General features: G+C 41.0%; 1 protein-coding gene across 1 annotated transcript; it reads left to right on the top strand.

Moving 5' to 3' along the window:
* The first annotated feature begins 14198 nt into the window (after nucleotides 1–14198).
* LOC137501078 (uncharacterized) lies at nucleotides 14199–15572 on the top strand. The gene is made up of 2 exons (XM_068228000.1): nucleotides 14199–14269; nucleotides 14479–15572. The coding sequence occupies exons 1-2, from the start codon at nucleotides 14253–14255 to the stop codon at nucleotides 14918–14920; spliced, it is 459 nt and encodes a 152-aa protein (XP_068084101.1). The 5' UTR covers nucleotides 14199–14252; the 3' UTR covers nucleotides 14921–15572.
* The last annotated feature ends 10486 nt before the right edge of the window (nucleotides 15573–26058 follow it).

The following is a 26058-nucleotide window of genomic DNA, read 5'->3' on the forward strand; positions in this document are numbered from 1 at the left end:
AGACTGGCGACGTCAAATGAAGAAAATTGCAGCATTCTGGCAGATTACTTAAAGAATTTACTTAATTGCTCTAAACCGCAAAGCGCCATTGAGACCAAGGAACCCTTACTCAGATACCCAGATTCCAGACCACCCGACAGAGATGAAATCAAGCTCCACATTGCCCGTCTCAAAAATAACAAAGCGCCGGGGGAAGATTCAGTAGTAGCAGAACTATGGAAATATGCCTCAGAGGAATTACTTGATATCTTGCAAAAGCAAATAGAAGAAATTAGGAACAAGGAGACCCTACCCTAAGATTGGAAAATAGCTTTGATCCATCCATTACACAAAAAAGGCAGCATGAAGAACATCAACAACTACAGAGGAATATCTTTGCTACCCGTGACTTACAAAATTCTATCACTTGCCATCCTGGAGCGTTTGGAAGCACTAGTCGAACATCAAATAGGTGAATACCAAGGAGGGTTCAGAAAAGGTCGCTCAACAGCTGAACAGATCCAAAATCTGAAAACGATTCTCAAATATTGTACACTAAGGTCCAAGCAGTATGTGTCTGTCTTTGTGGACTTTAAGAAAGTGTACGACTCCATTGACCGGGAAGTCCTGCTAAACATCTTAAATGAATTTGGAGTTGATTTGAAATTGCTGGCATTAGTTAGAGCCACCCTGACCGATACAAAATCCAAGGTGAAGTTCCACGGATGTCTCTCGCATTCCTTTGACATCAAAACAGGAGTCCGACAAGGTGATGGGCTATCCCTGATATTCTTCAACTGTGTTCTTGAAAAGATCATCAGAACTTGGCGGGTGAGATTACAGGAAACCAACTACAGTCTATTGAAAATAGGAACCAAATCCAAGGGGATCGCAACAGACTGCTTAGCATTTGCCGATGATATTGCTGTTCTCTCAAACGACATAGAAACCGCTAGAGCTCAAGTTGAAATTTTAAAGGAAATTGCTGAACAAACTGGTTGCAGATATCGTTTGAGAAAACAGAAGTAATGACTAACATCAAAGAGGCTCCACCAAAACTCCATACAAAATACGGGGACATCACCCGAGTAGACAGATTCAAATACGTGGGTGAGATCATCATGAAAAATGGACTGGACAAAGAAGCTCTTCAGGAGCGAGCACGCAAACTGGAAATAGCCTACCAAACATCCCGCACAATCTAAAACAAAAAATGCCTTTCCCAAAACACCAAGATACGTCACTATGAAACAGTTCTGAAGCCAGTAGTTCTATATGCAGCCGAAACCCTGTCTCTAAATGCCAACAAAGGACTCCTTGAAGAACTGGAGAAAAGAGAACGCAAAATTGTGAGAGGAATCTTGGGATCAAAGTACAGAAATGGAATCCATCAAAAGAGATCCAACAAGGAAGTCTACTGCAAAATAGAGAAAATTACCGACACAATCAGAAAAAGACGGGCACGATTTCACGGTCATCTGAAAAGAATGGACGGAAGAAAGTTAACTAAAGTAATCTTTCTCTTTTTTGATTCAAACCCCAAAAGCAAAATTCCCTGGTTTAGAAATACCAAAGAAGACCTGCAAATGCTACACATCTCAGCTGAAGACACCCTTAACAGGGGTCTCTTCCGCAAGAAAATATTGACGAACGGGCTAAACCGAGACGAGCAACCGAAGAGAAGACACGGTGCCCCTTGGACAGAGGAGGGTAAGCAGGCCCACTCACAAAGAATGAGGGAAATTTGGGCTCTCATACCTGCCAACTCTTCCGATTTACCCGGTAACTTTCCGGTTTTTAACTCGTCTTCCGGTTTTCCGATTTATTTTTACTTCTTCCGATTTTTGACTAATATAAACTCAAGTACTGTCAATACCCTTACCCTAGAATAAAGGATAAATTCTTATGTGCTTGTGTAATTTACGAAACCTAATTTTCAAGCGTATTTGATGCTTTATTTCGTGAGTGTTTCGTGTATCGTGTTTCCCGCTCACCACAGCAGCTTGTGCGCTTTATACAGCTGGGGATTCGGGGTGGCAGTCGTCCTGCAAGCGAGAGGCTAGTGCGCGCTAACGACTCCGTTAAACGGGACGAAAGAAAGAGTTTGTTATTGTGTTGTTCGCGCGCTGTTAACATCGTTTCTGTGCGTAGTTTTGTCTGAGTTGTAGGCCACGTGTTTTTCCTTGCATTTCTATGCTTCCCCCCTCCCCCCGTGTCAAAGTCTTATGTTAATAATGTATGGGACATATTGAATTGTTTTGTATGTGGTAGTTTGGCGTATTTAAGTGGATAATTTTAATGTGTTGAATGTTTTTAAGGGGGTTGTGTCGGTGAGAGTTTCTGGTATTTTCTTTTCTCGTTATGGCCAAAAAATATGACAAACGTTATCTCCAATTGTTCAGAGATGCCTATAAATTTCCGTTCATTTTACCGGCTATTAAAGGAAACTACCGTATTTTCTCGCGTACCGTAATCGACGCCCTTGCATAATTTACACATCCCAATATTTTTGGTCCAAAGTGGAATTTGACTCACCCGCAACTTCGAACATCCATCAATCAGCTCCGGATGTGTTTCGAAATAAAAATAATAGATGCCAACCTGACTACTCAGGTAGCAGGCTTCCTATTGCGAAAGCGGGTGTTCCAAATACAGGGCAACGTGCCGTATAAGCCGGCAGGAAATCCCACTGCACTAGTTTTACTAGTGTTTCGCGTACGGTACATTCTGTGATCTCAAAATTGTTTGTCAGTCCACAGTATTCGAGTAATACTGCATCATACTAACTCGCGGTGATCAGTTACGCCGAAACATACGGGAATAGAGCAGCGGGCAGCAAGTTTTCAGTGTCCAAATGCGCGGTAACAGAAGTGCACTTCAAGCGGACAACAAGTCTCGCAAAGCATTTCGCGAACCAAAAAGCGGCAAGTTTCCGCAAGTAGAGGATTATCTGCTTAACTATATGATTTTGTTACGCAATGTTGGATAAGCCGTTTCTCACAAAATGCTGCATTTTAAAGAATGAGAAATAGCCGCGGCACGTGGAATCATTGTCTCGTATTTGAAGGTTAGCCGAGGCTGAATTCATTTTATGAAGGGAAATGGACTTAGACGAAGAACAACATTATGCCAAAAAGTGACGAATGATTTCAACCATTTTCATCGCTTTGTGATTGAGAAGCGTAAAGTGAAGGAATATTTGATCTCCCTAATAGGAACCGCAGGTCAGACGCCAATCAACTTCCATATACCACAAAGTCGAACAATTGATAAGAAAGGAACATAGTGTAATCGCACGCGCTACCGGAAGAAAAAAAACAACAAAAAACGATGTACTGCAATGCTTGCTGTAACAGCTGATGGCAGCAAGCTTGCACCTTACATTGTTCTAAAACGAAAAACAATGCCTAAAGCAAAATTTCCGCGAGTGATCCACGTTCGTATTCAAGAAAAAGGGTGGATGGACACGTCACTCGTACAAGATTGGATACGAACGGTTTGGGGTATTGTAACAGGCTCCCTCCTTCGATGCCCGGCCCTTTTCGTGTTGGACAGTTTTTTTTTTTTGCCGGTATGTCATTCACGTCGTATTGTCAGCTCGTAATGGGAGGAATATTTTCCAGTGTCGGTACTTCAAACCTACGTGTCTAACTTATCTGATGTATCCTATTTGACTTTTAAGAAAAAAAATCTCACGCCGGAATTTTACGCCAAATGACGATAACTGCAAATGAGTTGAACCAATTGCGTTAGTATTATATTTATGTATCTTTTAAATGTAAATGAATTGTAAATAATTTGTAAATATCAGAATTCCTTGAATCGCATTCGAGGTTTTCGCCTGTATTTTTCGTCAAGAAAGTGCATTAATTACGCGAGAAAATACGGTATTACGCATTTTGTTGCGTGTGTCGGTGTGACAAATATTATTCGTATGTAAGTGTCATAAATGAGAGTGATTAGGTACATTTTCTTGTAACCATTTTTATGTATTAGTTTAAGATGTTAAATGTAATGGTCAATTCGCATTGTAACTGTAAATGTGTATGCCTTTTATCCTGACCTTTTTTCACGTAGACCGTGGTGGAATAAATGTGATGAAATCCAAGAATTAAAAAATCTTCCTATTTTTGGTTTCTAAAAGTTGGCAGGTATGGGCTCTAAAGAAGGCCAAGTTCAGTGTCAAATGCAACAAGATTTAACGTGGTCCTTGATGGTCCCAGCGAATTTTATAATAATAATAATAATAATAATAATAATAATAATAATAATAATAATAATAATAATAATAATAATAATAATAATAATAATTGTTACCGTGGTTTGGTGGATCAGCAGAGGTGAAAGAAGGTGCTGGGATGAATAGGTCTCAATATACGAAATTAAAGTTAATTTAAAATTTAACAAGGTTATATTTTCTTTTCAAGATCAAGAAATAACAAATATAACAGGTACTCAGTCGCCTAGCAACAAATCAAGAATGTACAATTACGGTTGTTACGGGATTTGGGCTCCGAGACCCAGACACACAATTCTTGAGCAATTAGCCCAACTTTACCCAAATACAAGGTTTGACAAAGGGGCAGAAAACCCCAATCATGCCCCGGAGCATTTGCTCCCTATTACTCAGTAAAGCCTGCTCGAGGCACACAGAAACCAAATTTAAGAAAGAGCAACCCGCTCTCAAAGTTCAAGCCTATCAAAGGCCACACCAAACTCCACCTTCAAGCTGTCCTCTAAGCACATGAAAACGGGTAAAAATACCCAACCTACTGAGGCCTATTCAATAAAGAAACAGGACAATTACATGGCCCCCAAAATACCAACTTGAGAGGAGACGTAGCTGCACTCCTAATACACTTCTTTAAAACCTATTTGGCACTAGGCCGCTTATGCAAGGGCTAATCCCATGCTACGGAGGTGACACGATTGAAAAATGTTATGACATTACGAGTAGAAAGGAAACTGTTATAAAAACGTAGTCACCTCAAAACAAAATGAATGGGAGCTCGAGAGGGTTAGGCACTCCCTATCCCAATTTGTAGTTAAAGAAACAGAATTTATACGAAGTGTCTTTTACATTTTAAATATAGGTTACATGAGGAAAGTTTCGAACCCGCCCCGAGGTTTAAACTGCTGAGCTAGCAAGAAAATAAGTAATAAAACGGCCATTACCTGATGGTTGAACTGCTGCCCGAAGAAAGAGGCGCTTCCCGCCCCCTGCTACATAATTACACAATGAGAGATGTTACCGAAGTGGCGCGGAGACCCCAAAATCAGCAGTTTATATACCCTCGTGGAACATTCGAGACCTTTCATGAATGATAACACACGCCCACAAGCTTTTTATTGGACGGCCAAAAGATTACATGTCAAAACTGGAGAAGAAAACCAGGATTGGTGGAAAATTAATTACAGAAATTTGCGATTGGCCAATTTCAAAACTGGAGGAAAGAAAGGATTAACATTGCCAACTTAAACAATGGCTGAAAGAAATTTAATATAGAACAAACTTATAAATACTAAATTTCTTCAAAAAAAAAAAAAAAGGTTCCTTCACTTCGCACGCGGGTGCACAATTGTAGTTCTTAAGAGGTGCCATCTAGAAGAGAATGTTCACACTTGTTACTACAGAGCAAACAAATACACATCGAATCTGACATAGTTCGGAACACTTCAAAATTTACAGTAGAGACATCTTCTGAGAACTCAGAGAATTAAAGTGGAAGTTAAAGTTCCGGCTTCCTCCAGTAGAGGAGTTTCAACTGGCGCAATGTTTGAATTAGCGGAGCGGAGGTGTACCGCCCGATACAATCACACAACCTATCACACGAGACAATCAGCGGTATTCAACAGGTGATCTCCACATGCAGTCTTAAATTTCGATATTGAGTTTGAGTTCCTGACAGCAGCTGGGAGTAAATTCCAAAGTTGTGACTCAGCCACAAAGAAGGATCTGTTATACATTGAAGAGCGGTTGACGGGAATAGCGAGGGAAGTGCCAGATCTAGTGTTACAATTATGGAATGAGGATAATAAATGGAATTTTGAAGAGATGTATTTGGGTACATTTTCCTTCTGAGTTCGATATATCAACGTAAGTACGTGGAATTTCCGTCGCCTCTCGGATTTCAGCCAGGAGAGAGAGGTGTAGCTAGGGGTTATGTGTGCATCGTAACTCAAGTTAAAAACAAATCGAAGACCAGAGTTAAATGCTCGTTAAAGTTTCATAGTTTGTTCACGGGTCGCATCAATGAGGACAATGTGGCAGTAGTCAAGTATTGATAGTATCAGAGTTTGGAGTAGTTTTATCTTTACGTCTTGTGGCAAAATGTCCTTATGTCGTTTCAGAGGGTGTAGCGTCGCGTACATCTTTCTACATGTATTTCTTACGTGTGCAGACCAGTCAAGAGTTTCAGTCAGGGTCATACCTAGGTTCTTCACTTCCTTACTGAACGGGATTACGGTGGCATTTAATGTTACCGGAGGAATAGCATAATTTTTATACACGATGTTCAATAATTTATCGCCGGGCTGAGTGGCTCAGACGGTTAAGGCGCTGGCCTTCTGACCCCAACTTGGCGGGTTCGTTCCTGGCTCAGTCCGGTGGTATTTGAAGGTGCTCAAATACGTCAACCTCGTGTTTGTAGATTTACTGGCACGTAAAAGAACTCCTGCGGGACTAAATTCCGGCACCTCGGCGTCTCCGAAAACCGTAAAAGAGTAGTTAGTGGGACGTAAAACAAATAACATTATTAAATAATTTCTCAGAACCGATAATGATTGTTTGAGTTTTTGAGGGTTGAGGGGGAGAGAGTTTTCACTGGCGTACACACTCAGTTGTTGAAGGTTGGATTTAATATCTCTAATTGCATTCGATATATCATGTATATTAACGTGGCAGTAAATTTGGAGCTCGGGGGCAAAGAGGTGATATCTATTATACTTTATCTTAGAGCAGATGTCATTTATATAGAGGAAAAACAAAATGGGACCAAAAACAGAACCTTGAGGGGTTCCTGCCTTCCGGAGTCGCCACTGAGAAGCAGTATCTTGTACTGTAACACGTTGCATACGATCTGTTAGTTATGCGATGAAAAATGTTAAAGCAACATTACCGAAAAACGATTTGAGCTTCATCAGCAATGTCTGGATGTTTATCGTGTCGAAAGCACTGCTGAAGTCAAGGAGTGTGAGTATTGTCACTTGTCTTTCGTCCATTGCTTGTCTGATGTCCTCAGTCGCTTTGAGTAAGGCAGTGGCTGTGCTACGACCCTTCTTGAAGCCAGATTGCAGCTGGTCAAGAAGAGAGTGAGCCTGAAGGTATTCCAGTATTTGCGCATCTACCAAGAGTTCTAACGCTTTGGAGAGAGCAGGGAGAATCGAAATGGGACGGTAATCGGATAGGAGTTTCGAACCTGGGTTTTTAGGAAGTGGAATTTCATTGGCGTACTTCCAAATTGTCGGTAATGTGCCGTTTTTGAGACAGTAATTAAAAATATGGGTGAGAATGGGTGGAATAGCGCCAATAATATTATGTATGAAAGTAATAGGAATTTCATCGACACCGCTTTAATAGATTACAAGACTGACGATACGAAAGGCAAGGCAGGGACGTTAGACTGAGCTCTCTCTCATTTACATCGTCGAGTGGAATGTCAGGTTACCTGCCTCCAGGCACTAGCCATATTTAGGTTGGTTACTCATTCGCGAACATATTTCACTTTAAGATCACGGATGATTTGTTTAGTTTTGTTCCTAATTATTCAATACTTTTCATATTTATTTGTGTCCTGAGTACGTTTGTAATGTCGGTAGAGAGCATCACGTTGAAACATCATATTTTTAACTGCAGAGGTTAGCCTTGGATTGGGTTTGCGGGATATTCTGATGTGTCTTTTCGGTGCATGTTTGTTGTATAGATCGTGTATTAGCTAATTAAATATATTTATTTTTTCATCAATGTCTGTCAGATTTAAAATGCTATTCCACGAAAGATTGTAGGCATCATGTCTTAATTCATACATGTCAATATCTTTCATATTCCTGCACGTTATACACCTAGGTTTATATTTTGGAACGCGAAGTGAGTACGTAAGAAATATCAGATCGTGGGTGGACACAAGACGGTACTGAAATTTGTCCTCGGGTTACCACTTTCTGAGGGTTGTTAGTCACTTTGAGATCTATTAAGGTGTGGGAAATGTTGTTGGCAGTACGTACATGGTTAGTAGGGTCAGAGGGAAGGATAGTCAAGTCACATGAGAAAAACAAGTCTTCTAGTTTTTTAGTGTCGTATTTCTTCGTAAATAGATTTGTGTTGAAGTCGTCTAATATAATGATATGTTGATAGGCTGGTAGCAAGTTAAATAGGTGCGTTTCAAACTCGGTCAAGTAAGATACTTTAGGTGGTCGGTAAACCACTCCAATAAGTCTTTTCTGTCCACTAGCAACTACTTCAACGAACATAAACTCCGTCCTTGTCAATTCACCGGTCGATGAGATGCAAATGACATGGCTCTTCAGGTCATCTCTACAGTAGAGAACAATTTGTACGATCATGGCGGTAGAGGTTATAGCCGTCAAGGCGAACCATGTTGTTTGGAATTGACGGCGATAACCAGCTTTCACTAATACCTATCAAATGGACGCTATTTTTGTTAAATATAGCCTGAATTTCGTCATTGTGTGGGGAAAGCTTAGTCTGTTCAAGTGACAACACTGGAGAGTATGAGGATATAGTGAAAGTTCTTGTTTCAAAAGGTTACCGGAATCTATGTTCTGTGAAGGAGTGAGGGGTGTGCTGTTCTTAGAGAGGTCACTGTCATGAGGAAATGCCGTAGCTACCTGACTAATGGGCATACTTTAACTGAGACAAAAAATCTTACCTGTATTTCCTGAATAAATGGACTGCTGACTGGTTAAGGCACCACACACACACACACACACACACACACACACACACACACACACACACACACACACACACCTAATGATAATAATAATAATATTTACTGGGCACATGACAATGGTCATATCACTCTGATAATCCACCTAACTGCCTCATATGTAAGTTCAGTTCATTAGGTGAACTAATGTGGAGCTTTTTCCCGTCTTCCAAATGAACGATAATGCGGCCGTCCTGCATTGAAACTCGCCGTATACCCCAGAAGTTCCGAGCTTTACGCAGTATTTCTTTCCTTGTGGATGTCAGAGATTCGGTAATTAATAATTTGGTACCTTTAAGAGCTCGCTTGGCGCGCCAGATACGGTCTCTTTTGTGGTACCTGAGGAATTTAATGATGATCGGCCTATTTCCTGCGGACACCACCTCAGCTGCTGTCCTCTTCATACGTCCGAGTCATGACATCAATCTATGCTGTCTATAGACAATTCGATGTTCAGACTGTTTTAATGTACCCAGCGCCACAGCGAACGTGTCCACGTCGGGGGTCTCACAGACACCATGAAGGATTAGGCAGTTCCTTCTGCTATATTGCTCTGCCTCGTCAATTAGGATGTCCTGCTGGTCGAGACGTTCCTGTAGATGGCTCACATGCTTCCTCATTTCACTTAATTCCTCTGAAATTATTTCCCGAAAGTCCTGGAACTCTGAAGCGAGGCCGGTTAGTGTGTCGCCTGGGTTGGCAGCACTGGTCGCGCCAGCAGCCATGGCTTCCTCCAAGCGTGCTTGGAATTCTGCCATTCGCTTCTGGAACTTCGGAAGATGTTCATTTACCGCCTTCAGCTTCATAGTACTTCACGGAAAAAAACGCTAGCACACCCACGAAAATTAAAATAATTATTATCTGACTGATATAGCAGGTGAATTGCGGAGCACGTTTACTCGCGTTGTACAGCGCGCGCCATCTTTTTATTGCCATAGAATATATATTACACTGTACAAATAAGTATAATACCAAAAAAAAAAATTCAATGTAATAATTATAAGCCTATATAAATGCACTTACTCGATGCGGATGTTCATTTTCGCTGCACATTTTTTAACTGTCTTTATGTTATTGGAACAAACACGTCAATGAGCGCTACATTGTCGTAAGCGCGGTTCCCTTGCAGAGTGATAAGCAGTGGTACCAATCCTCCAGCATCCAGTAACAGCTTTAATAATGTGTTACTTGTGTTATGGTAATGCTAGGCGTTAATGGGTTAACCTGATCCAGTTTCATCTGATGTTGTCGATTTTGTTTGGTCAGAAGGAAGCCATACTTTCCAGTACATGTAACATGAAACTTTCTAGTCCGTCAAACACACAACAATTTCAATATGCACTGACTGACAGAGCAAATGCAACACCAAGAAGGAGTGGTTCGAAAGGGATGAAAGTTGGGGAAAAAAACAGAGACGGCACGGACGAATAATTGATGTTTATTTCAAACCGATATGCAGGTTACACAATGCGCACGGCATCGACTCAGTAGGATGTAGGACCACCGCGAGCGGCGATGCACGCAGAAACACGTCGAGGTACAGAGTCAATAAGAGTGCGGATGGTGTCCTGAGGGATGGTTCTCCATTCTCTGTCAACCATTTGCCACAGTTGGTCGTCCGTACGAGGCTGGGGCAGAGTTTGCAAACGGCGTCCAATGAGATCCCACACGTGTTCGATTGGTGAGAGATCCAGAGAGTACGCTGGCCACGGAAGCATCTGTCCACCTCGTAGAGCCTGTTGGGAGATGCGAGCAGTGTGTGGGCGGGCATTATCCTGCTGAAACAGAGTATTGGGCAGCCCCTGAAGGTACGGGAGTGCCACCGGCCGCAGCACATGCTGCACGTAGCGGTGGGCATTTAACGTGCCTTGAATACGCACTAGAGGTGACGTGGAATCATACGCAATAGCGCCCCAAACCATGATGCCGCGTTGTCTAGCGGTAGGGCGCTCCACAGTTACTGCCGGATTTGACATTTCTCCACGCCGACGCCACACTCGTCTGCGGTGACTATCACTGACAGAACAGAAGCGTGACTCATCGGAGAACACGACGTTCCGCCATTCCCTCATCCAAGTCGCTCTAGCCCGGCACCATGCCAGGCGTGCACGTCTATGCTGAGGAGTCAATGGTAGTCTTCTGAGCGGACGCCGGGAGTGCAGGCCTCCTTCAACCAATCGACGGAAAATTGTTCTGGTCGATATTGGAACAGCCAGGGTGTCTTGCACATGCTGAAGAATGGCGGTTGACGTGGCGTGCGGGGCTGCCACCGCTTGGCGGCGGATGCGCCGATCCTCGCGTGCTGACGTCACTCGGGCTGCGCCTGGACCCCTCGCACGTGCCACATGTCCCTGCGCCAACCATCTTCGCCACAGGCGCTGCACCGTGGACACATCCCTATGGGTATCGGCTGCGATTTGACGAAGCGACCAACCTGCCCTTCTCAGCCCGATCACCATACCCCTCGTAAAGTCGTCTGTCTGCTGGAAATGCCTCCGTTGACGGCGGCCTGGCATTCTTAGCTATACACGTGTCCTGTGGCACACGACAACACGTTCTACAATGACTGTCGGCTGAGAAATCACGGTACAAAGTGGGCCATTCGCCAACGCCGTGTCCCATTTATCGTTCGCTACGTGCGCAGCACAGCGGCGCATTTCACATCATGAGCATACCTCAGTGGCGTCAGTCTACCCTGCAATTGGCATAAAGTTTCGACCACTCCTTCTTGGTGTTGCATTTGCTCTGTCAGTGTAAATAATAGCAGTATAGTCTGGCTCAACGGCTAAATGGTTAGCATGCTGGCCTTTGGTCACAGGGGTCCTGGGTTCGATTGCCGGCAGGGTTGGGAATTTTAACCCCCATTGGTTAATTTCGGTGGCACGGGGGCTGAGTTTATGTGTCGTCTCCATCATCATATCATCCTCATCACGAAGCGCAGGTCGCCTACAAATGTCAAATCAAGAGACCTGCACCTGGTGAGCCGAACATGTCCCGGCACTAAATGTCATACGTCATTTTACTTTTTAAATAACAGTATGAATGACGTGTTTCAGTCTTAAAAGATTCTACCAAGTCACATTCAGTATTGTTCATTCCTGTCTAAACACTTGTAAATTAGAAATTTGGAACTTACCTTAATGAAACTGTGCCTTATGTCCACTCGTGCATACACTGTGGGGTGTTTAAAAAACTGTTCCTCTTTCATTAGCTCATATCCAACCTCCTGCCAGTTCCCTGACCCTCTATTAAGTCGTACCTTGTCTCCACTCCACTCCACTCCAACCACTCTCCAGTCCCCTGACCCTCTATGTCCTACCTTGATTCCACTCCAACCACACTCCAGTTCCCTGACCCTCTATTACGTCGTACCTTGTCTCCACTCCACTCCACTCCACTCCAACCACTCTCCAGTCCCCTGACCCTCTATGTCCTGCCTTCACTCCACTCCAATCACACTCCAGTTCCCTTACCCTCTATTACGTCGTGCCTTGTCTCCACTCCACTCAACCACCCTCCAGTCCCCTGATCCTCTATTATGTCGTGTCTCGTCTCCACTCCACTCTAACCACTCTCCAGTCCCCGGACCCTCTATGTCCTGCCTTGTCTCCACTCCACTCCACTTCACTCCAACCACCCTCCAGTCCCCTGACTCTCTATTAAGTTATGCCTTGTCTCCACTCCACTCAACAACTCTCCAGTCCCCTGACCCTCTGTTATGTCGTGCCTTGTCTCCACTCCACTCCAACCACTCTCCAGTCCCCTGGCCCTCTATGTCCTGCCTTGTCTCCACTCCACTCCAACCACCCTCCATTCCCTGACCCTCTATTAAGTCGTGCCTTGTCTCGACTTTACGCCAACCACCCTCCAGTTCTGTGACCCCCTATTATGTCCTGCCTAGTCTCCACTCCACTCCAACCTCCCTCCAGTCCGTGACCCTCTGTTAAGACCTGCCGTGTCTCCACTCCACTCCAATTACCCTCCAGTTCCCTGACCCTCCATTATGTCGTGCTTTGTCTACACTCCATTCCAACCACCCTCAGTCACCTGACCCTGTATTAAGTCGTGCCTTCTCTCAACTCCACTCCAACCACCCTCCAGTTCTCTGATACTCTGTTATGCCCTGCCTTGTCTCCACTCCGCTCCAACCACTCTCTAGTCCCCTAACCCTCTATTAAGTCATGCCTTGTCTCCACTCCAATCATCCTCCAGTTCCCTAACTCTGTATTAAGTTGCGCCTTGTCTCCACTCCACTCTAATCGTCCTCTAGTTCTGCGACCCTCTATTAATTCATGCCTTATCACCACATCAGCAGACACTGAGGTGTTTAAAAACCGTTACTCTTTTGTTGGCTCATATCCAACCGCCTGCCAGTGCTCTGACCCTCTAGTAAGTCATGTCCCCACCCTGGTCAGGTCAATGACACGCTGCACTTTCCTTTAAGTTGCCTTACCCCTACTGTTCTCTTAGTATTATCTTTGTTGTTTCTATCCTTACTCTTGGGTGTAGTGATACTTTAGTTTGATAACGAAGGACAACATGCCACGAGGCTGTTGTAATCTTAATGTGCTGCTTCACGTCACAGAACATACTGTACATAGTCGAAAGGCATGAGTAATGGTGTGCAACATTCATATTCCTAACATCTGTAATATCTTCAATAGCATGATGATGTAGCTGGATACACCAAATTCACTCAACTTAAAGCCTGATGCAGTCGGACATCTTGTCCATGAAAGTACCATTGTTAAGAATACCTACATTGGCCATTCAAAGAGTTTACACCCATCAAAGAGCTATCACGGAATAAACACATTTTAAACAGATTCATTACTGTTACCCTCTTTCATGGCTCACAGAAAAGTAGAAAAGAACTACGCAAGGGTTCATGATGGGCATATAATGGTTTGCCTATTATACCAGTAATATTATTATATTTTTGAATTCGAGAGTTCTCGTGTGGTGTTATTTTTAGCAATAAATGATAATTTGAAAGATCGTCTTGTGTGGCGTAGATGGTGCTTAAATTCAGAGAATTACTTCAGATAAGAATATCTTGACCCAAATTCCAGACCTTTAAGTTAGACATTACCACTTGTAGGATTCATTAACCCATTAACGCCTAGCGTTACCATATGGTAACACATGTAATACATTATTAAAGCTGTTACTGTACTTTCAACAGTTGTGCTGGCGGATTGGTACCACTGCTTATCGCTCTATAAGGGAACCGCGCTTACGACAATGTAGCGCTCATTGACGTGTTTGATACAATAATAGCATACAGACAGTTCAAAAATTGCTATCGCTGAATGTGCAGCAAAAATGGACATCCGCTTCGAGTAAGTGCATTTTTATAAGCTTATAATTATTACATGGATTATTTTTTGGTGTTATACTTATTTGTATAGTGTAATATACATTCTATGACCATAACAAATGATTTTACTCAAAACATGTGGAAGTTATGGCTTCCGAATTTCAAGTTTACCATATGGTAACGATAGGCGTTTATACTCAGTAAAACGTATATTTTGCTTTATTGTTTTAGGAGCGGGTTTTCACTTGCTGAAGCACTGGACATCATTTACAATGATGATATTGACGGTGATGTGTTTATTGAACCACCAATACCAAATATAGACACAGATGAGGATTCTGGAAATGAGGATGAAGGTGGATTAGCTGACAACCTGACGTCTCGTCAATTACTGGCTAACGCTGAAGTAAAGTTATCCAACGAAGGAGCTGGACGACCAGCAGTTTCACGGACCTCTCTTAGCGGCCGCATATCAGATTCTGTAAGACTTGATAAAACTGACCACCTTGTCCAGCACACAGAAGGAAAGAAGAGGAAAAGGTGCGCTAATGAAAACTGTAAATCCAGTGTGAGGACAATGTGCTTGAAGTGTGGAGTGGGATTGTGCATCGACTGTTTTGTTCCTTTTCATACTGGCCAGACCGTGTGGTTTTACAAACACAGAAAGAAGTGATGTGTGTAATATATCAAACGTGAAGTTCTAATTGTTATTGAATTTTAGTAGTATTACATTTAATAATAATCATAATGTAGAATAGTAGCCTGCCGATGATTCAGAGTGTACATTTTTAATCAAAGTGATATCCAATATAAGTAGGTAGTAGAAGCGCCTAGCGTTGCCATATGGTAACGGCAAATATTTTCAAAACTGAGTGATGAATAACATTAAACATTTCTTTTTCAGTGTGTTTGTGTTACTTAGAGTCATTATTAATGTAAAAAACAAGTCAAAATTTAGAAAAAATAATTCAGGCGTTAATGGGTTAAGTGCTAATGCAGAAAGTGTGAAAGTTGTTCAGATATGAATTAAGTAGGGTGAATAGGGTGCATTTAAAAAAGGTGGGGTCATTCATGTTGGTTTTGTTATCTTTTTCTGATGTAAATTTGCTTCTTTAGTATTCAAAAGATTTACTTTTATTTTCATTGTGCAAGTTAGATCTATGTCTGTGAAATTGTGTGAACAGTCATGTATGTGCTCTCCAAAAGCTGAATGTCGGTTGTATCTGATCACGTTTTGTGTTCTTTGTTATGACTAGTTTGACATATATATATATATGGTATTGCGGTTGAGTTCATAGACCCCTGACTTGGAGAAAGGGTCTTTCTTCTTGAGGTTGCTTTTGCTAATGTGTAGTATGTTGTTTATACTAAAGGCTACTTTGAGACATATTTTGTAAGTGTTCTTATTAATGTAGTTGAGAACAATATATTTTCTCTTTCCTGTGTGGATTTTTGGGTGGTTTTCTTTTGCTTATTTCATAGTTTCTCCACTGTGCCGCACCATCATACTCTTTGACGGCCCTCCACGTCTTTGTCGATATTTTTCTCCGGACGTGACGTATAACTCATATACTCCTTCACAGATAGCGCTTCCGGCCATCAGCCGAAGTGTCATCATTCCCGTGCTTGCCTTCCTTGGAGAAAGGTTGTTTAACGGTTAAGCCAACATGGTGATTTTTAAAAAAGTTTGGCATACCGAGATTCGAGATATATAACTTACTAGCAGGATACCCGTGCTTCGTTACGGTATTATACTGAAATTTATAATTGAATGGATATCGATTTATATATAATCCATCAAAATTCGTGATCTGACTCATTTTCTGAGAGATTACGGCAAGTTCCCTCCCATTTTTCAATCTTTCTTTCCAGCAATCGATTTCGTACTTCCCGGGCTAGGTCCAGGTATTCCACTCGGTCAGTTGGGTCCCTAAATGTTTGCCATCTTTTCCTATAAGCATTTTTAATATGGATCAAATTCTTGAGGAGATTCGGCGTGGTGTCTTCTTGGGTGCCTTGGCGGTACTGAACCCGCGGCCGGACTGCATTTGTAGTCATTACCCGTCCAGGACCCGTTTCCAGCGCGCTCCACACATTTGACGACGGTCCAGATTATTATTATTATTATTATTATTATTATTATTATTATTATTATTATTATTATTATAAATGTTCTGGACCCCACAGCAAGATGCAAGACCGCTAATTGGTGGTAAATTCCATCTGTTGCCATTGTCATTTTGGACATTGTGACCAGCACCATTGTCGCGCGTAGGCAAGTACGCGGAATTTCTGGCGATACGAATGACATACTGTACTTCCGTGCATTATTGACCTTATTATAGAGGTGAACAATTGGACAGTCAATCTCATTCCTATCGTTTATTTCAAATGTTTTAAATTTTTATTTATGTGCCAGGAGAATCTACTGTAATCTAAGAACGTTCTCCCAAGGAAAAGATGGCTCTTGAAAACGAACCCAGGAAAGATTAAAAATGATCGGTTTATGATCAGAATAAGTACATCGAAAATCCACAGCCTGTTTCCAGTCATTCGACAGGGTCAGGAATGGAATAAATATAGCCGGCTGCCGAAGCCTCTCGCACCCCTCTGGGGCAATGATTAGGCTAATGAATGACAGATGGAATGATATTGGAGAGTGTTGCTGGAATGAAATATGACAGGGAAAACCGGAGTACCCGGAGAAAAGACCTGTCCCTCCTGCGCTTTGTCGAGCACAAAACAGTAAAATCAATACAGTAAAATCAATTGGTCTAACCTCCTTTTACACCCCACCGTCGTTAGTTTTATTTACCCCCCTCCAAAAAAGAAAAGAAGGCGTGTTTCTTTATGTTTAAAAGAGATTCCAAACTCCAATGTTCACGTCTATAACCTACAGTTTTGAGATATAAGTATCCCCATAAAAATAATTCACTTTTTTCACATCTTTCACACTCCTCCCCCCCCCCAAGTGAATTTCCGCCCACAAACTTGTTTCTTTAATAGTAAAGGATCTTCTAAATACCAATTATCACGACTCTAACTTCTTCAGTTTTTGATTTATGTGTCCTCATGAAAGGAATTCAACTCCTTTTCACTCCCGCCTCCCCCAAAACGTGTTTTTCTTTGATTTTAAAGGAGATCTAAATACCAATTTTTACGCCTGTAACAACTTTAATTTTTAATAGATGTAAGTATTCTCATACAATTAAGTCAATTAATTTGTCATTAATTTCACCCCCTCCCCCTTTCATTGGATTTTCCGAGAATACGTGTTTCTTTACTTTTAAAGCAGATTCCAAATATCAAATTTCACGTCTGTAACATCTTCCGTTTTGAGATATCAGTAGCCTCATTAAAAGATTCAACACCATTTTCAGTCACTTCCTCCCCCCTCCACCCAAGTGGTATTTCCGAAAACTAAAAATACACGTTTCTTTATTTTTAATAGAGATAAAATATACCATTTTTCACTTCTGTAACATGTTAACTTTTTTGAGATATCCTACTGTAGAAATTCTCATTTTAAAATTTCACCCCTTTTAGTTCCCCTAAAGTGGAGTTTCCAAAAACAAATCACCTATGTTTGTTTACATTTACAGGAGATTTGAAATACCCACTTTTGACGTCTGTAACATTTTACGTTTCTCAGATATTCTGTAGATATAGTCTTTCGAAAAAATTTACCCCAATTTGTCACTCCTGTTTAACCGCCATTAATAGGATTTTCCAAAAGCAAAAAAATACGTGTTTCTTTACTTTTAAAGGAGATACCGTATACAAATTTTCAGTTCTGTAATATCTTCAGTTTCTGAGATATAAGTATCCTCATTATAGGCATTCAACCCATTTTCACCCTTTTTCACCCCTCCTATTGGGATTTTCTGAAAACAAAAAAATACGTGTTTCCCTATTTTTAAAGAAGATTCTAAATACCAGTTTTTACATGTGTAAACCTTTTGAAGTTTTGAGATATAGATACACTCATTTTAAAATTTCACACCCTTTTCACCCCCTTAGGGACGGAATATCCAAAAATCCTCTCTTAGCGAGCACCTACATCTTAATATGAATGTATCCCCAAAATTTCATTTCTTTATGTCTAGTAGTTTTGGCTCGGCGATGATGAATCAGTCAGTCAGTCAGTCAGTCAGTCAGTCAGTCAGTCAGGACAAGCTATTATATATATATAGATGTCGTGTGCTGTTCCTGCCTTGGATTTTTCCATTCTGTTGCCCGACTCTTCCTTTGAGTCGATGTTTTATGATTACGTAGTCTCTGCGCTCTATCCAGCTATCATGCAGGTAATTGTTATATTTTGGTGGTGCTGTAGTTTTGTGGGCATTATAATTATTATATTTTCATTCCGCAGACTTTATACGTGTCTATTTACTGCAGGTTTCTATTTGCCTTTTCTTTGTGTGTTCTATTTTGTCCTTATATAAACACGTGAGAACGGAAAATGATATTAGTCGGTTGTATGATTGGTTTGTGTGCCTGTGACCTACATTGGGACCTACCATTCTTGTTTCTCGTCGGTTTCTTCGTTCGTGTGCCTGTGACCTACATTGGGACCTACCATTCTTGTTGCTCATCGGTTTCCTTCATGGCTGAGATTTTGATATGAGGTAGGTAGTGACTGATATTCATGTTCGCCCATGGCGAGGCGATATGGATGCGTCTTGGGCGTGCTGATTGTGATTACTATTGCTAGGATAATGTTGGGATATGCGTTGCCTCAATGCGGCGTTCCTTACAATATGAGCTCGTGAGTCCATGAAACTACACGTCATGCTATTCGTAATGTACCTTGACATTCTGGCCTATTCTGGTCTCTAGGGTGTGTGCTGTCTGTCTGCCTCATTGATAGTAATCTCACGGTGTTATTTTCATTTTTGCTTTATTTTTCTCCTTATTTTCGTTTTGGAACTAGTTTATTTATTTAGTTACATTTGTTTTGTTTCTTTGATTTATCTGTTTCATTGTTGACTTTGTTAACCCCGCATCGTACCTATGGCAACCATCTTTATCTTAATCTTTTTTTGTTCTTTGGGATGCTGTCTTCAAGATCGTCGATTGCTTTAGAGGCGCGTCTCTTGTGATGCTCGTTTGAAACTCGGAGCATATTAATTTACAATTGAGATGTACATACTGCATTGATGTTGTGTGAATTTTACCCGAAGTATGTCCAACTTTTACTACTGTGATTGATATGTCACACATCACGTAGTCGAGACAAGTCAACTATAGGTTGTGAGATATTGGATTATAAGAGGCGAGTGTGGCTACTCTTGTTTGTATTCGATGAGCTTCTTAGTATTACTGGATGTTAAGCCAACGTGTTATGTATTCGACGCATCTCTCTGTAAGTAATATTTGAAGCTACCTAGTTTATTTGTCTTCCCTATGGCTTTATGTTTGTCAATAAACCCCATACTTTTGACCCCGTTCTTTCATTTATTGGGAGGGGTGCGGGTTCTTAATATTGCTGTTACCCATTGCTCTGTCTACACACGAGTCCAGCTCCAGGCTCTTTTAACCTGTTCCAGCCCGTGAAGAGGGGTAAGCATCCACGGGAGCGTCGGTGTATTGGTTAAGAGGATGTGTGTGTTAGGGTGACCAGAGGGTGGTTGTTTTATTTCAAACTTTGTGTGACGCTTTGTTTGAAGTTTTGTGTGTGTAAGGGGTTGTTCGACTTGTGACTTCAGAGTGGGCTTCATGTATACTTTGTATGACAGATTACCATTATACCTAACAATTGTGACGTCAAAAGGTTTATTTTATTGTTAGTTTCTGGTTCCATTGTAACCTTTTGACTTATGTACAGCATTTAATACGTTCAATATCTGTTGCACATATGTGATGTCATCAAATACAGCATCAACATAACTGCTCCAGGGTAAGATTCCATTAGAATATAAAAATCATTGCTAAATGCACATATATACGGAGTGAATTAAAGGAATAGACCATTTTACTATAAGTTACCTACTTCTACTGAACATGCCATGGCTCAGTATTTGCGCATGTGATGATGATACACGCCATCTCTCAGTCGTTCTGCCCTCTTGCAAACTGACATCATTTCTCTATTTGCTGGGCAGACAACACATTTCCCCTATATTTACACATATATCCCCTGTAAATATAGACCAAGTCCTTTCATTTCCTCACAAAACCGTTCTCTATGCAGACTTCCTTTTGCAACCACTTGTTGAGTAACTGTGATTGCACCGTGGTTCATTTCTCCTAAATGGTACACCTGTGTCGTATCTACTCACAGGATTAGTAAGTTCAGTGACTCTGTTCCTTTGTTTCTGTGGTATGCATACTTCTTTTTGCAAGACATGATATGGGCTTTTGGGTTTATGCCGTGATAGTTCAAGATGCCGGTGGTTACAAGTGCGTTAATTGTAGTTTTGTTGGTAAAAAGAGCCGTGACATAACGGTGCAATCAGATAAGTCTTGTGGTGATTTGAAGAAAGAAATGTTCTCGTAAGTGTCTCACTTGGTGTGGCAGTGAAAGCCTTGGGCGGCCGCTCTGGTGCCTAACTCTCGCATTAATTGGAGACATTGAATTGAACCCCGGACCTCAGCATTGTACAGTATGTGAAAGCAGTGGGCGTCGTAATCAACTATTTGTGAACTGTAACAGTTGTTCTTCAAGTAGTCACAGGACATGTGTACAATACAGGAAATTAAAGAACGTGGACTTGCCGCCACTAACGAACTCTTTCTTTTCCAATACCAGTAACGTTACCAGTGACTCTGTAAATAGCTACACTGTAAATATGTAAATAATAATCTAACTCTCTTTGTGTTTAACGCACGCAGCATTTTACGTCCAGGTAGAAAAGAATATATTCTCGCTTCGCTCTCAAGCCTAGATCCCTTCACTGTATGTATCAGTGAAACATGGCTTTCAGACACAATTAATGACTCAGAAGTGCTACTAGATTATTTTTCCTGTTCCGTAAGGACCGGATCCTAACAAGAGGAGGCGGAGTTCTTATTGCTGCAAAACCAGAGTGTAATCCAACTGGGCGTCCCGAGTTGGAGACGACAGCTGAAGCCGTGTGGGTAGAAATTACGTGCGGTAATAATAAATTCCTCTTTGGATCAGTGTATCGTACACCGAAGTCCTCGCAAACGATGAACGATGCCTTGCTATCCTCTCTGGATTGTGTGCAACAAGTACAGAATAATTACGATGCAATTTATATTGTCGGTGACTTCAATTTGGAAATTAGTTGGTCTAGAAATGCCGCTCCTGTACCAAACAATCCCCTTGCTAATAATTTTCTCTCCACCTTCTACGACATTTTCCTCCATCAGTTAGTGTTCGAAGCGACTCGTATTGCTCAAAATTCCCGCTCCACACTAGACCTGTTCCTTACTAACTCTCCATCATCCGTCCAGTTCTTGGACGTAATACTAGGATTTTGTGATCACAAGCTATAATTACAACTTTGACCTACAGAAAACCCTCCCCAAAACTCCACTCCAGAACAATATATAATTTTCCCGCACCAACTGGAATGATCTTTCCTCTCTTCTCTCAAAAAGTCTTCCTATTACCCTCGCGTCCTTCACCGGCGATATAAATATCAACGAGATCTGGGAAAACTGGAAAAAAGTATTTTTTGAATGTGTCGATCAAGTTGTGCCGAAAGTTTCCATCCCTAATAAGCGAAAAAGGCCATGGATCACTAAAAGGGTAACATCAGGTATTCGGAAGAGAAATTGTATATACAGGAAATGGAAAGAAAACCCAAGTGACAGTAGGTGAGAGAAGTACAGACTGGCTAGGAACAAACTCAGATCATTAATCCGTGATGCGTACTGTTCATATATCCACAGCCTTACTTCCAACAGTAAGGAGCTATGGGCGTTCATCAGAAACAAAAGCGGCAACAGTGCTCCATCCGTCTCCAAGTACAACAGACTATCAGTTTCCTCTCCCCAAGAAATAGCAGACACATTTAACTGTAAATTTAAAAATATCTTCACTACTGCTGACAAGGATGAAGACAAGTTCACTACAAGGACAACCCCTCCCTTTCCGCCCCTAACTAGCTTGTACTTCACTGCTAACGAGGTCGTAACAAGTCTTCGGAGAGCTAGACCTCATGCTGCGAACGGCCCAGACAACGTGCCGGCCAGAATTCTCCATCGCTGTGCAGAAGCATTAGCATCTTCTCTTTGTGCAATAATTAACATTTCAATGAAAAGTGGGACTGTGCCAGAAGAATGGAAGAAAGCAAATGTCGTTCCCGCATTCAAAGACGGTGACAGGGAAAATGTAGACAACTATCGCCCAGTCTAAATGCATGGAACGCCTAATTGTTAAACATGTGCTGGATTTTCTGAATGAGAGAATCCTGTTGAATAACAACCAACATGGATTTCTCCCTGGGAAATCCTGTACTACACTTTTAACAACAGGAAATGATGAGTGGCAACATTCCCTGGACCAGTCTAATATATTCCAAGTGGACTGCATAACTCTCGACTGGAGTAAGGCCTTTGATCAGGTACCTCATTAACGACTGTTGTTAAAGCTTAACCAATATGGCATTCAAGGCAACCTGCAGGCATGGTTTCGATCATTCCTTGTAGTTACAAGTAACTATTCTCATTTTGGTTCCGTATTGAAGTTGATGTATATCTCAAATATTATTATAATATTTATAGGTTCACCTGTTTAAAACAATACAATATAATCCACTATTTCATGTGGCTAAAATTTATACATAATACATAAAAGTCAATGGTGCATGTTTCACCCTTTTTTTTACGGGCATCATCAGCCTATATCAATCTTAAAAATAATACATATGAGTCTTTCCAATCTTATGAACTATAGTGTAAAATGTTAGACAATGATTTCATAAAATATTATACTATAACATCTAAAATAACGACATTGCACCAAAGTATGTTAAAAAAAGACAGTGAGTTAACAGTATTTGAAGATTAAAACGTAATTAAACATAAATATTTGAGAGTTTAAAACCCAAATGGATCCCCTTCTTATATATCATTAAACTGTGACGGCCTTGAGTGTAAGCACAATCATCAAAGGGGGATGTTTGCTCCATTCCCATAGCATGAATCCAAGATAGTAAAATCACTGTCAGTTACTTAAAACAGAAGTGTGAACGTAATAAATATGTTAAAATGTGTTCGGTTGATATATCTGAAAGTAGAAAAGAAAATGGAACTTCTTGTGGAGGCGTTGCTAATGATAAAATGTTGAGTCAAAGCTAGCAAATGTCAGTAATTATGTTGGTAGTCAAATGGATCAAAAAGATGGTCAAGTTGGTGTTATAACCCCGTTGAAACATTTGTTGGAAGAAATGATTAAGTTTTTACTGAAGCAAAATGTTAAAGAAAGTTAGTTAAATAGTACTGTACAAGAGACTTCCCGTGCGTCAAAATGCCTAAGGCGGTACTTACTCGTACGGTGCGTGTTAAGTGCGTCGGGCTGTTCCAGCAACGCTAGCTTACCTGAGCTTTCTACTTCTAGTATTATGACGGTGTGGCTGAGGCAGTGAAGGACATGGAGGGGGGGTAAAGGTGGGCGGATCCTTGCGCGCAGGTGTTATTGGAGGGCTGCTAGGAGCAAGATGGGCGGGCCTAACATTTGACGAGGTGGTGGAAGCTTTAGAACAAAAAGTTCTAAAAGTCTGTGGGATTGTATTATGTTATGAATTCACAATGCCTAATAACTTTGGAGTTAGCTCATATAAAGGATTTTTTGCCTCCGTGGCATCATTAAGATTATGGTCTTTATTACAAGTTTGGTCTAAAAAGATGTAAAGACTTTCTAATTCATTCATAAGTTTTCCTTTGCCTATGCATCTTAGAACAGTGAGATCCTTACCAATTGATGTAAACTGGTGTCCTGTTTCACTCATGCGTGAGCTCATCGCTGAATATTTGTTATGTTTTAAGGCATTGTAATGCTCCATATACCTCGTATAGAAACTTTCTTTAACATTTTGCTTCAGTAAAAACTCGATCATTTCTTCCAACAAATGTTTCAACGGGGTTATGACACGAACTTGACCATCTTTTTGATCCATTTGACTACCAACATAATTACTGACATTTGCTAGCTTTGACTCAACATTTTATCATTAGCAACGCCTCCACAAGAAGTTCCATTTTCTTTTCTACTTTCAGATATATCAACCGAATACATTTTAACATATTTATTACGTTCACACTTCTGTTTTAAGTAACTGACAGTGATTTTACTATCTTGGATTCATGCTATGGGAATGGAGCAAACATCCCTTTTTGATGATTGTGCTTATACTCAAGGCCGTCACAGTTTAATGATATATAAGAAGGGGATCCATTTGGGTTTTAAACTCTCAAATATTTATGTTTAATTACATTTTAATCTTCAAATACTGTTAACTCACTGTCTTTTTTTAACATACTTTGGTGCAATATCGTTATTTTAGATGTTATAGTATAATATTTTATGAAATCATTGTCTAACATTTTACACTATAGTTCATAAGATTGGAAAGACTCATATGTATTATTTTTAAGATTGATATAGGCTGATGATGCCCGTAAAAAAAGGGTGAAACATGTACCAAATACTTTTATGTATTATGTATAAATTTTAGCCACATGAAATAGTGGATTATATTGTATTGTATTGAACAGGTGGACCTATAAATATATAATAATATTTGAGATATACATTCCTTGTAGGTCGGACGCAGAGCACTATGTTCAGTGGGGACAGGTCAGAACAAACTTTAGTCACCTCGGGTGTGATTGAAGGTAGTGTGATAGGGCCGCTTCTGTACACGATATTTACTCTGGATCTGCCAGGTTGTGTATTGTCTTCTGTGGCTCAGTACGCTGATGACACCATCATTTACAGAGCCATTCACAATGAGAATGACATAAATAAGTTACAGTCAGATCTGGATAATGTGGCTCTGTGGTGCAAAATAAATAGAATGTCTATAAATGTACAGAAATGTAAATATATACGCTTCACTAGAGCAAGATCACAGTTACAACACCAAATTTCACTGTGTGGTAAAATCCTGATGCCTTGTACCTCAATAAAATTGCTTGGCATTCTCATTTGCAGCAAATTAAAATGGAGCAAGTATGTTGAGGAAATAAGGTGCAAACCATACTGAGTCCTGGAATTCATCCGCAGATCTCTACTGGGAGCCAGGAAGAAAGCAGTTCAGACAGCCTATGTGTCATTAGTACGGCCAATACTGTTGTAAGGGCTTCCTTCCTGGGACCCTACTACGGTGGAGAACATGATGAAATTAGAGGGAGTTCAGCGCCGAGCAGAATGACAAATTATTCAACATGGTCATTTAAATACAGCCAGGTCACTGCCCTCCATAACAACCCTCTGTAAACAAATAGATATTGCTTTCCTGAGAAAATCCCTCGCAGGTAACGTTCATTATAAACCCTTTCAACTATCGTTCCACTCAACAAGGTCGAGGTGTGTCCCTTTTCCTTCCATTTGCAAGAACAGCATCATATCGAAGTGTATTCTTTATTCGTTCTGCTCGGCTGTGGAATGAACTCCCACCACAGATAAAAGAACTACCTGCAGACATTTTTTGTTAAGGCGTAAAAAGGATGTATATATAATGAAACCTTCTGTACATAACATAATTTTTCTACTGTATGAATATTCAGTACGAGTGGGAGGACGGATGAAAGTTTATGGGTTCCCGAGTGAGTGAGATTGTATGTGGGAATGAGTGAGCTGGCCTAGCTAACGTATATGTGGGGATTCTAGCGAGGGAG

Source organism: Anabrus simplex, chromosome 5 (assembly GCF_040414725.1).
Source record: "Anabrus simplex isolate iqAnaSimp1 chromosome 5, ASM4041472v1, whole genome shotgun sequence".
NCBI classification, from domain to species: Eukaryota; Metazoa; Arthropoda; class Insecta; order Orthoptera; family Tettigoniidae; genus Anabrus; species Anabrus simplex.